Source organism: Branchiostoma belcheri, unplaced genomic scaffold, assembly GCF_001625305.1.
Source record: "Branchiostoma belcheri isolate BF01 breed outbred unplaced genomic scaffold, Haploidv18h27 scaffold72, whole genome shotgun sequence".
Taxonomy (NCBI): domain Eukaryota; kingdom Metazoa; phylum Chordata; class Leptocardii; order Amphioxiformes; family Branchiostomatidae; genus Branchiostoma; species Branchiostoma belcheri.
Window position 1 is genome coordinate 583,669 of NW_017804376.1, and position 11,879 is coordinate 595,547.

Below are 11,879 nucleotides of genomic sequence, written 5' to 3' on the forward strand. Positions count from 1 at the left end.
TTTGGTAGGAAAAAAATTCAGTGCAAAAGAGAAACCCCGACAAAAAAGCCTAAAAACACGCTAAAAATACCCCCAAAACCCAAACCTCTGCTTGGAGAGTAGGTTTGGGGGAGTTCGGCTCGTGTTCGGGAGGCAATATATTCGGCATCATACTGTGGCGTCGGTTTCTTCTGCTTCTATCAACGTACTATTTAATTAACACCTGCCTCGGAATTCCTACAAATTTGGAACCTAAGTTTCCTTTAAAAGTTTGTCTGCTACAGATATCAGACCGCACCCGCCGGTTTTTGTGTCAGAAATCATTATGAGATGTCAGCAAGAACGTGTTGTTGCCAAAGAGTGCGCTCATCCTGCAGCGCCGCCTCCAGTCGCACATCAGTAACGGTGCGTCCCCTTATACCTCTGATTAACGGTCGACCCCTTGGTGTTTAATACTGAGATTGCCCCCGCGACTTCTGTCGTCAGTGGGGAGCACTCTGCGTTCAAGGCACGTCCTCCCACACCTCGCCCCTACCCGCTGTTGATCCTGCTACCCACCGCCGGAGAAAACACGGTTTTTACACCGCTCCGGGATAAGAGGCTATTACGAGATGAAGGCACTGACGTGTGGCGGAGGCTGGGAGTTGTGATAGACGGTTGAAGTGGACGGCAGGCCCGAGCAGGTAGAACGTGAAGACCCGTGCCGGGTGGAAAGGTGCTGGCGGGCGCGAGTGGATGGACCGTAGTGGGGAGGCTGTGTGTTTCGGGCGGTGACGAGAGATGGACAGCCGGGAGCTGGTAGGTAATCATGGTGTTTAGAAGCTTGGGCATGGTCTTAGTAAGGTATCCAATGCTATTTCAGGGCGGCAAAACTGGATTTTCAAAGTCAATTTTCTGGCCATTCCTTTAATGTAGTAAGTACAAGCCGAGTCAACCATATCCAACAGCATCTGTGAGGCAAAAATGCGATGTCACTGACGGAAAACGGTTGCTTATCGTAATCTCCAAGCAGATGTTTCGGTGGCTGCAAAACAGTATCAAATTGGCCAGACAGTATCAAATTGGCCAGACAGTATCCAACACGTTGGGTGGCGTGTTGGATACTGGCTGGCCAATTTGATACTGTTTTGCAGCCACCGAAACATCTGCTTGGAGATTAGCTTATCGTAGGTTCGATCTAGCTATTTTATTGGTGGTGCCAAAAATAAGTTGATTCCTGTTGTCTCCCTTTGTGGCTATTTCAAACGCTTCAAGTATGAAATGATGTCGAAAATGTGCTAAAAGGTATCAGTAAATGTCAATATCAGACAGATTTCCTCATCCATAATATTTTTTTACGTTTGCCGCCCTGAAATTACACTGGATGATTTTAAGCAGGTGATGTAGGTGATATTCTCATTAAGTAGAGTAGACTGTCGTCTGTACGGATGGATTCTGCCCGTAGGCACAGGTGCCACGTAGCCAGGTGCCTAACCTGCCATCTGTACGTACGCGTGGCTCTTCAACCAGCCATGATGTTCACTTATTGATCACCCTCCATTCCCCACTGAGCCACTATAATGTGAACATTTTCTGCTTTGGCCATAATGTACTGTCAAACGTCCACCAAGTTCTACTCTACGTTTTTTATCCGGTCTCGTTATTGTAGTGATAATTCATGCTATGACAGCTTGTTCGATGCCACTGTTGCCGTTACACTCACGTATCATATCTGTCATTTTTGACCGCGTGGTTGTGGAATACGCTGTACGTTCTAGTTCTAGTACTGCAACTGGAAATTACGAAACAGTTACTCAATATACTCTTGGTGTCCAAACAGAAGCGCTAACTGCCGCCGCGCCGCGTGCCTGCGAAGCTGGTGTGTTACGCCGAAGGGCGGTTATACCGGCTATACCGATACAGAAGAGAGAGAAGCTTGAATAAATTGGCCAAGTACTAGCCAGGTTTGGGCTAATCTCCATTGTAAGAGACTTAGGCTTACTTTTGGCGTTTTGAACAGGCTCTCTTTTACGCCAGCCCAAATGGTAACTGCCTGGCAAATGGGTTCTCCCTGCCCAATTGGATACTGTATTTGCAGCTATCAAAGGATCTGTTTGGAGATTAGGGTTTGGGCACGTCTCAGGTACAAGTGGCAGGCTCTTGAGTACCTCCTCGTGTGACCATAATGCGGCCATTCACCGTCCATCAGGCGATATTCCGCCCGTATCACAGGCTTGGCAAGCTCTCGCCTGGTCTGGCTCTGAACCAGTTTATTAGAATTACCCCAACGCCTTTCTTGAGCCGGTTTTGGATGGAGCCGTCGTTTCAATATGTCAGCTTTACGACCTGCATCAGTGGGGCAGCGAATCTACCGGTGTGAGGTCAATTTGAGCTGAATTTGAGCCGAACCGGGCTGTTTCTGATCATGACAATGAGTCTCAGCCACGCGGTGGAAAAAAACCGTACATGTGACGTTTTGTCCCAACTGTGTTAAAGAGGTATCATGGAATATTTTGTACAAAAGTTGAAATATTTCAATTGGAAAAATCTTCATGTGGTTGTGATTTACTCATCTGACAATACTGACAATTATGGTGGGCGCCGAATGTTTCGAAATGTTTCAAACATTCGAATGTGGACGGGAGGCCATGGTTGGCTGGTGGTTAAATAGGAGTAGGTAGGGCGTGTGTGGGGGTAAGATGTGACTCAGATTTAACTCAAATTTGATTCGATTTGGATTTGTATGTTCCGACTGCTCCCGAACATGCAGTCAACCGTGGTTGGCTAGTGTTCGGGGGAAGGTTCTAAATGTGTGACAGGAGCTAGACTAGAGGATCATACCTACTGTACGAGACTGGCCCGTGCTCCCTTGAGGCCATGTACAGGTTATGCGAAACCAAAAAAAGGCTTTCCAAGACCAAGATTAGCACCAAAGCACTCCAACTGAAAGTCAGTCAGTTTTGACAGCATAGTTGAAGTGTTCTACTGTATGTTTACACTACTCGGGAGTCTCTTTTTTCTGGACTCCCTGTGTTAGTTCTGGTACCAACAGTGTTATTTTTACAGCAGACGTCGTCGAGTGTGTTTTCCTATGGCCCGTATTAGTCACAGTACCAGGTACATAGACCCTATTCTGGCTTGCATTAATAGTTTTTGTAACGATTTTATCTGCATCGAGATTCACACTCTCCAAGCAGAAATTTAGGCTTCGGCTTATTTTTGACGTGTTTGAGAGGTTTTAGCAGGATTTCTTTTTTGTAGAGGTATATTTTTAGTACGTAAATGGATACTGCATGGCAAAATTTGATGCTGTCTTTTGCAGACACCAAAAAAATCTGCTTGGTCTAGATTACGTGATCCATCGTACTGCCATTGTGCTGCTAGTGTGCTAAAGTAGGGGTGAAAAACAGAACATCGGCTACTGTTATTTTGTAGTATCTGTTTGTTGTCTTTATTTTGACTAGAAAACAAATCTATATGTTGCCCTACTTTATCACGTCGTCTCTAATATGTCAAAAGTCATTATGTATGGCGAGGCTAATAGCTGGAATAGCCGACCATATTTCTCACCATTATTTGGGTGTAATTTGGCTGTTCCGCGCTGCTGCAGCTCCCCTCCGTAACGGTAATTTGGGCCGTTTGCATATTCGATCGTCTATCGACATGTGCGCCGCCAGGAAATGCCTCACTGATCAAACGAGTGCATGGCTAATATTATTTTCGCGATCTTTCTGTAGAATACAGATACAGTCTAAAAGTATTCACTCTAATTATGCAAAAAGCCCCACCAACATACCGTATGAAAAATAATGGTATTTATGGGGGGGAATAACGTTACATTTTTGGCCCTTACGGTTGTAAAATTACTTTATTGATTTTCTGCAATTTCCTTAGGTTTCACTCAATTGTACAACAACCACTAACCAATTTGTGGTAAGCACCATCTGTTGTTCTTCTTATCGACAATCGTCACATAATGACTGTACACACGAATGTCTACATATTTGGCTTATATCGTTGCTCTGTTTGGCTTGCTCTGGTATGCTAAGCGTAAATAAACCCAATACATAACCGTAATTTTATCTGGACCAAGTGCTGATGCGATTTTGCACCTCTTTATTTTTCTAAGTGATTTACGTTGCTCCTGCACGCCCTACATAAAGATCCTCGCTTCAATTTGTCACGATCGCCCCAGTAACTATAAACACGCCAGTTTCCAGAGGCCGCCAGTTATAACTAGACAGGGACACGTCAGTGGGACAGTGGGGAGTCGCAGCAGCACATCATAACATTATTCCTGGCCGCTTGGAGAAGTGTCTAATTTCATCCCACGGTCCCGCATCTCGTAAAGAAGGGCCGCTGCGGTGAAACCGAAGTCCACGGCTGATATAACATGATAGGGGGTTGCTCTCGTGAAAGGAGTAATCATGATATACGAACACGTTGTAGTAATCTTGAGTTTTCTGGCAGATGTTCAAAGGTTGGGGTTGATCCAGCTAGCTAATGCGGAGCCCAATGTCAATGTCGACTGCGTAACTGAATCATGAGTTAGTTCTCCAGCCTAGCGGATCCTTTACACAAAAATGTGTCTCTGGCTTAGTTGGGTCAGAAATGATGGTCATGTTTATCTTCACTCGCTGGGAGGTGCTTTTTTCAATGGACCTTCGAAGATCTGTCGATTACTAGTAATGCCCGAAAATTCTTGAGTTACGATTAGATGAAGTGTAAATAGCAGTCCGCCGCCATGTTGGTGGACAGAGAACATCACGTGACTCGTACACTCTATAAATGATGGGAATCATTTTTTGACAGTCGTCGATTAGTACCTTGTCTCTTGTAGTACGTTGTGTACGTGAGTTGCCTAGCCTCATTACTTCAGGGAATGAGATATCCTTCCGCGGGAAGGTACTGTTTTCGGTCGTGTTTGTGTGTTCGCAGCTGTAGCTCACGGTGGATTTTGACCGATTTCTTTGATTTTTGGTATATAATTAGTTTTTGCAATAGAAATGATGAGGTTTGTTCTATTTTTTATGTACATGTGTTTTCGCGTATTGAAATAAAATAATTTGACATGATAGTGTGGAATCGTTTAAACTGTAGGGTTGTGAGCAGGCCAATCGAATAAAGTTAGTACGTCCACAAAGGTCATTGACCTCTTGTCGATCTTTCTGCGTGTACATGTATCAACTTGTTTTGCTTTTGTAATTTTAGACACGTTGCACCTTCGCGCGTTCCACAAAAAAAGTGTTACAACTTCACGGAGGTCTGTGTCCTATGGATTCTTGTTGTGTTACACTTACAACTTCTGCAGACAACATCGAACCATAACCTGGTGTAGAGTTGTAGACGTTAGCATCGATGATCATCGATGGCCGATGCTACAGACGATCAGTCCCTCACAATAATCTAGGACAGTTGCAAGCTGCCACCGCGGCCGTGTATTGATCTGTATCCGTGCTGGGGGCTCAGAAAGGGAGTTGTAAAGTTCTGTCTGCCAGGTCTGTCTATATGCACATTTCTAGATCGACAGGGCTCGAAATACTGGGTGCATGTGCACCTAAGAAGTTAGTGCATCCAATTTTCTTCTGTGCACTGAAATATTTTCGAAGGTTTACGTATGTAAAGATCTTAAATATATAGTAGTATACAGCATATACAAGTGCCAGACAAATAATAAAATCATCATTATTTTCTTTAGAAATGGAACATGATTAGTTTTTGCTGATATTATACTTATTGTGTCTTATATGGTGCACCCCAAAATTTTTTGTGCACCCAATTTTCAGTTTAGCACCTATTCCCAAAAATGAATTTGGAGCCCTGTTAAGATCCCATCAGCAGAATGTACAGACAATTGATACATGACGGGCTGGCACCATCAATCGTTTAGACGGCACCTCCGGGATAAAACCTGCCAGACGTCACAATATATCACTGAGAAATATAGCTGAAACAGCGCGGCTTCACAGAATAGAGACGACATAACGGTTAATGTTACTGTATATAGTGTATAACCTGGGACCGTGTAGAAATAAGTACAACTCATACCATCATCGGCATGAATCAAAGAAATATAGCTGAAACAGCGCGGCTTCACAGAATAGAGATCACATAAATGTATATAGTTAATCACTGTACATAATGTATAACCTGGGGCCGTATAGAAATACATGTAAATACATGTACAACCTTTACGACTGACGAATTGTGAATGTTTCTCATCGAGTATATTTAAAAGTATAACTGTTATAGTCCTTAGATATATACGTCAATACGGCCTTAAAACGAGACGTTCTGTCGATGTGCGTTGCACAATGCACCACGTCGGCAGAACGTACTGTACATGCGCGAAACCCGTAATGTGTTTTGCATAGCACTTCGGCAGAATGTCTCATATAAGGTTGTATTCACGTATATTCAAGTTGAAGTGCTTCAACCCAAATGAAAATGGTTGTTATCATATTTAGTGAACAAGCTTGGACATTCTTGGGAGAAGAGAACTAGCGTGGGTGCCTGAGCCATTACTATTGCCACGTCACCGGAATAAGAAGTTTCTTCGCTGTTGAGTAAGGATTACGTCGAGTTTAGAGCGTCTGCCCCTTGTCCTAGCGGTACCTACACGTATCGCCAGTTCAAAGACGAACCGTTACCGGTGGCGAAGCGTTTCGGAACGGTATACCGTTCCCAGTCTAAAGTGGGCCTAAGGGAGTCGGGTGACCTTGTCCATGAGCCCGCCCATGACATTCCTCTCCTATCATCCACCCTTCCCGGCATTTTGTCTTGTTTTTGCGCTTGTCGTCTGTCTCCACTCAGAGCCAACAGCCATATGTTTCTTTTCTGCGGGCCAGGCCGGAATCTGGGCGGATAGTTTACATACTTGCCCTGTTCTCCAGAGATTACCTGAAGCCTGAAATGTGCCAAGATTGTTTAGAAAGCGTCGAAGCCTTGGCAACAGGACATTTGGATTGGTGACCTCAACAGGAACGATGTACGTATTTTAGCTCTCAAAGCCTCAATGTCTAATGTTGTGTACGTCCAATTTTATTTTTGTCGTGTGTGTGTATGTGTGTGTGTTTATGTGTGTGTGAGTGAGTGAGTGAGTGAGTGATTGTAAGCAGTTCCTTGAAATTGTCCTTGAACTGCAATGAACTTGTCAAATCTGCAGAAAAAGTCTGTTTCAAGTTCAACTTTGGCCTGTAAGTAGTAAGACAGATGGGGTTCTTTCTAATGGACACTGAAAGTCAGAGTTAGTCAGGAACTTTGCCGTATTTTGTTTCTGAGTACGGTGTTGTCAGTGATGCCTTTCTTCGAATTCGTCCTTTGACCAAACATCTGTAATTGGCCTTTATGATTGAGAGTTAAGTACAAATTAATAGGAAGAGCGATTTTCGTCATTTATGTTTCAAAAGTGGAAGTAGAATTGTCATCATCTTGAACCAGAATAAATATCCATTTGAACAGGGAGTGCATCATGTCTAGTTAGTCGGACGCAGGCCGTCATCGGACGCTAGCGCTATACATCGTGCCTGGATGGTGTGTGGTTGTATGTGCATGATTTCCTTGGGGGCATGTTGGCCCTGGCCCCGAGGAACTGGTCAGTGTAGCCCCAGCACACTGTCTGGCACCTTGGCTGGCACAAAGTTAATAACCATAGTGGATCAGGGTGTAAATGAAGAAGGAGGGTTATAATTTCCTGGGAGCCTGTTGGCCCTGGAGCCGAGGACCTGGCCTGTGTGGGCCCTGGAAACAGCCTTGCACCGAGGCTATCATTTCTGTTCTCGGTTGATCCGTACGGACTTCTGATAGGCCTGACCCGACCAGGTTAAGACAGGTATGCTGTCTAGTCGCCATGACCCGCCCGGGTAGTTAGGACCTTCCTGTGCACCACATGTTGTCTGTGTCTGCCGTGCCGCACGCCTACTGCTACTGCTACTGCCACCTCCACCTCCCCCGGACACACTGATCACTCCCAGTCTACAGCTGTTACCTACAGTCAAACTTGCCAAGGTGACCACCTATTCAAGCTGGCCATGACGACCGCTTTTTCACGGTCCCAATTATCGTCCCCATTGACGCAACCTGTCCAAGGCCACTACCTGGCCAACGCATGAAACACCATGAGTTCGGTCCACAGTGATTTCGGTCCGCCAGTTCAAGGCCCGATACCTGCCCATGGCGACCACATCATTTTTGATCGTGTTGATCATAGATTAGCCTCCTTCGCAGTCTTGTTGGGCGTCGGCGTTATTTTTTCTCTGAGCGACGCGAGTAATATGCGGCCGCGAGGGACGATTTGCTGCCGAGGGAGTTTTTTGCCACGGAGAGAAGGTTTCGCGCTTGTTGCATATTAGTAATTATTACTCGCGTCGCTCAGAGAAAAAATAACGCCGACGCCCAACAAGACTGCGAAGGAGGCTAATCATAGGTAATAACTAATGAGAAATCATGGTGAAACCGGCCAGTTTCATTCAACTGCTGGACGATGTTTTGTTTGACACTAATTGTGCCGTGTGCCACCCTCCCCATATGCATTCACCACAGAACTGAAGATGTTTACAGTACTTGACATAAAAACTCGACTTGGAAACCATTGATGTCTTAGCCATGTTTTGAGGCAGCCCTCTGTCATGTCTGTAAGGAGACCACCTGTCCATGATGACAACTGTTCTTCTTTCCCATGGGTGGTTGCCTTGGGCAGGTTTGACTTTACATGAAAATGTTTTTGGTCTGTGTGTGTGTGTGTGTGTGTGTGTGTTTGAGTTTCCGTATACTTGTGGTCAGCATAACTTGAGGAGGCCTTTATGGATTCTTATGACATTTGGTATGTGGTTAGGTCTAAGGAAGGCAAAGGTCAAGGTCAAATGCCTCCTGGTGGCTGGCTATGGTACTGCAGCAAAACTTCCGGGGTTTGTATCTTTTTTCCTGGACATGCTATGGTCTCGTTGGGTATTCAGTCTCAACAACTTGCAGGTTTGTAGATGTACGATAGAGTCGATTCCGCGTCACCGAGTGGGTTTTTTCTCCATGTTTCTAATACGTTTGAATTATTTAGAAGAAAAGAATACCCTAGTAACAAAAGTTCTAAATTTTTCAAAAATTTGAAAATGAAAATTTGAATATATTTGAATTCATTTATATTTTTCTGAAACATTTTGAAAGTGACTGTAGAGTCGATTCCGCGTCACCAAGTGGGTTTTTTCTCCATGTTTCTAATACGTTTGAATTATTTAGAAGAAAAGAATACCCTAGTAACAAAAGTTCTAAATTTTTCAAAAATTTGAAAATGAAAATTTGAATATATTTGAATTCATTTATATTTTTCTGAAACATTTTGAAAGTGACTGTACAAAGATCTCTTTATTTAGAATAAATTTGAACTACCCATTTGTTTCTTTCACTATTCGAAATATTTAGAACTATTTCAAACAAATGAAAAATGGTAGATGTGGGTAATTGCCCCCATAAAAGTAGGTGCTAATCCTACTCTTCTGTATTCTTCTGTATATTTTTAGATTTCACTGCTGGACACTGGTGGCTCTTTTGTTGTAAGGCATCAATGCCTGACACCCAGGCAGTCTACCCTGTACTTCACAGGGATGTGTGAATTACTTCCTTCCCATCCCACTGACCTATTTACAAAATGTTAGAAATAATTCGAAATAATGGTAAAAAATGGTAGAGTGCTGTTAGAAATATTTAGAAACTATTGGAAATGTCATATTCCACATCAGGAATATTTCAAACGTTTTAGAAAACCAGGGAATTATTTAGAATATTGACAAGATGTTCAAAATATTTCCAAATTATGAAATTTCTTAGACAAACAATTACAAAGAATTCAAAACATTTCTAAATAATGACAATAACAACCCACTCGGTGACGCGGAATGGACTCTAAAAGTAATAGTAAAACTGTAAGTTTGGATTTTCTTGTATTCTTAAATGCCAATAATTTTTTTTTCGAGAATTTTGAGTGTACCTCATGCCCTCATGCCATGGGTCTAAATAGCACCGCCTTGTTCCGACATCTACATGATATATATCGTAACTAAGTCAAGTTGGCTGCCCCTGTGGATTCGCACTGATTGATACCCAGAATTGTAACCTCGGTGGGCTCGTGACAAAAGATCTATGACGTCTGGTCTTGGAGGTTTCCGTGCAATTAGCTGGTGTGGACCGGGGAGACACCGGCAGACTGATTACCTCTGCATCCGACAAAGTGTCGCTCCTGACAGAACACACGTGAAAGAGGCTTTGTCGATAGATGAAACGTACACTTGGGGTTACATCGTGCAGCAAGTGGTATATGTTTGTCCGGTTGTTACATGCATTGTACCTGGAGTAGATGGATGAGTGACATTACCCTGCGAGCCAGAATGGCTATCGGGCCGTTAGCCAGTTCCCTTCGGTGACCCAAATCAGTACGTCCGCCTATCTAAATTACCGCTACGTGGAGAGGGGGTGAGCCCGAGGAGAGTTGGCCAACTCCCCCCGTAGCGGTAATTTAGATAGGCAGGCGAACTGCTTTGGATCACCGAAGGGAACTGGCTAACGTCCCGAAATCCAGTCTGGTTCCCAGGGTAGGATGACATGGGAGTACGGGACCTCTTGTTACTGTGTGAGGTTTTGACCTGGGAATACACAATGTACAACTGCAGCCCTCGAAAAACGTTTCTTAGAACATTAATTATATTTCTCCTTCCTATTCTTGCCGTCTGAATGCAAATATGGTCCCAATGGCAGGCCCATATGATCCGATGAGACAAGAGAGACAGTCTAATCTATTGGTTTGCCTTTCAACTTGCGTCTTTCAAAGCCACGAGAGCCTTCCGGAGCAGAGGTTGTTGTCGGCCGCCTGGTCGTCTGTTCTTTGTGGATCATGTTGTTTTGTGGTCTATACTGATAACGGACCAGGCTGTCGCGTGGCCTTTCTGCCTAGTGTTCAAGGGTTTGTCGGTGACGAAGCTGCTCTTTCATGAGCCCTTTCCACTAGCTGTCGGCGGGGCCGCCGAAAGGACATTACAGAAGAAGAATAACTTTAGTGCACGACAATTACACATGGTACAATGTATATGGCAAAGTACAAAAAAGTGTTGAATAAGACCTATTATAGAATAAAACCTAATAGATCCTAATTACTCAAACAACAAGGGCGAGCACACGTCTTTGTGAAACAACAAACGTCTGCGCGAACCCTGTAGACTTTCAAGTTGTAGATGCCCGGTGATATTTATTAGTCTCCACCAGACTCCTTTACAGGCTGAATAAATAGTAGAAATCGGCTAAGGGGAACATCATTGGCCAGAAGAGTTGGCCGGCCATAGAGGGTCCAGCTTGCGCAAAGGAGTCTGGTGGACCCTCTGGCCGGCCAAGTGGCCAACTCTTCTGGCCAATGATGTTCCCCTTAGCCGATTTCTACTATTTATTCAGCCTGCAAAGGAGTCTGGTGGAGACTAGATATTTATAACGTAGAAATCTAACCGTGGTGTTCAGACAAGCCAGCCTCAACTTACAGGTCAGTGATCTGAAGTGACCCCTCATCATCAGATGGCCTGATCACAACCAAATGTATGAAATGCCCTTACGCTAAGGAAAATAGAAAACAAAAACAATGTAAATAAAGTAACACTTTAAAGCTACTTAATCTTACTACTTCGCGTTAAATCGTTATTGAATCATTAAATCTACGATTTTAAATTGTGAACCCTCTAAGCCTTAATAATAGTGCTCAGTGTCGCAATGGCAGACGACATCGCGTAGCCTATACCAGGCTTGGGGAGGCGACTGGAAAGAGTAGAAATCGGCCAAATAGAGAGATAAGCATGCCAAGGGAGTTTGTCCGTTGAGAGAACAGTTCGCCGCACCCCAAGCCTGTCGGGAGTCGCCATTACAGGGATAGTATACCAGAGAAGATCCAGGGC

At 44.1% G+C, this 11,879-nt stretch overlaps 1 protein-coding gene across 5 annotated transcripts in view; it reads left to right on the top strand.

Annotated features, from left to right (window-relative positions):
• Positions 1-11,879, top strand: part of LOC109485017 (alpha-N-acetylneuraminide alpha-2,8-sialyltransferase-like) — a 35,961-nt gene that overhangs the window by 15,918 nt on the left and 8,164 nt on the right. The window contains exon 1 of one of the 5 annotated variants that reach the window (XM_019788404.1): positions 460-777. The exons of 3 other annotated variants lie outside the window; for them this stretch is intronic. In XM_019788404.1, the coding sequence (XP_019643963.1) occupies positions 760-777 (18 nt within the window). In that variant the 5' untranslated portion in view covers positions 460-759. Of the gene's footprint in view, positions 1-459; positions 778-6,878; positions 6,947-11,879 lie in introns of those variants that run through there. One more of the 5 variants, XM_019788408.1, reaches the window with a different exon arrangement.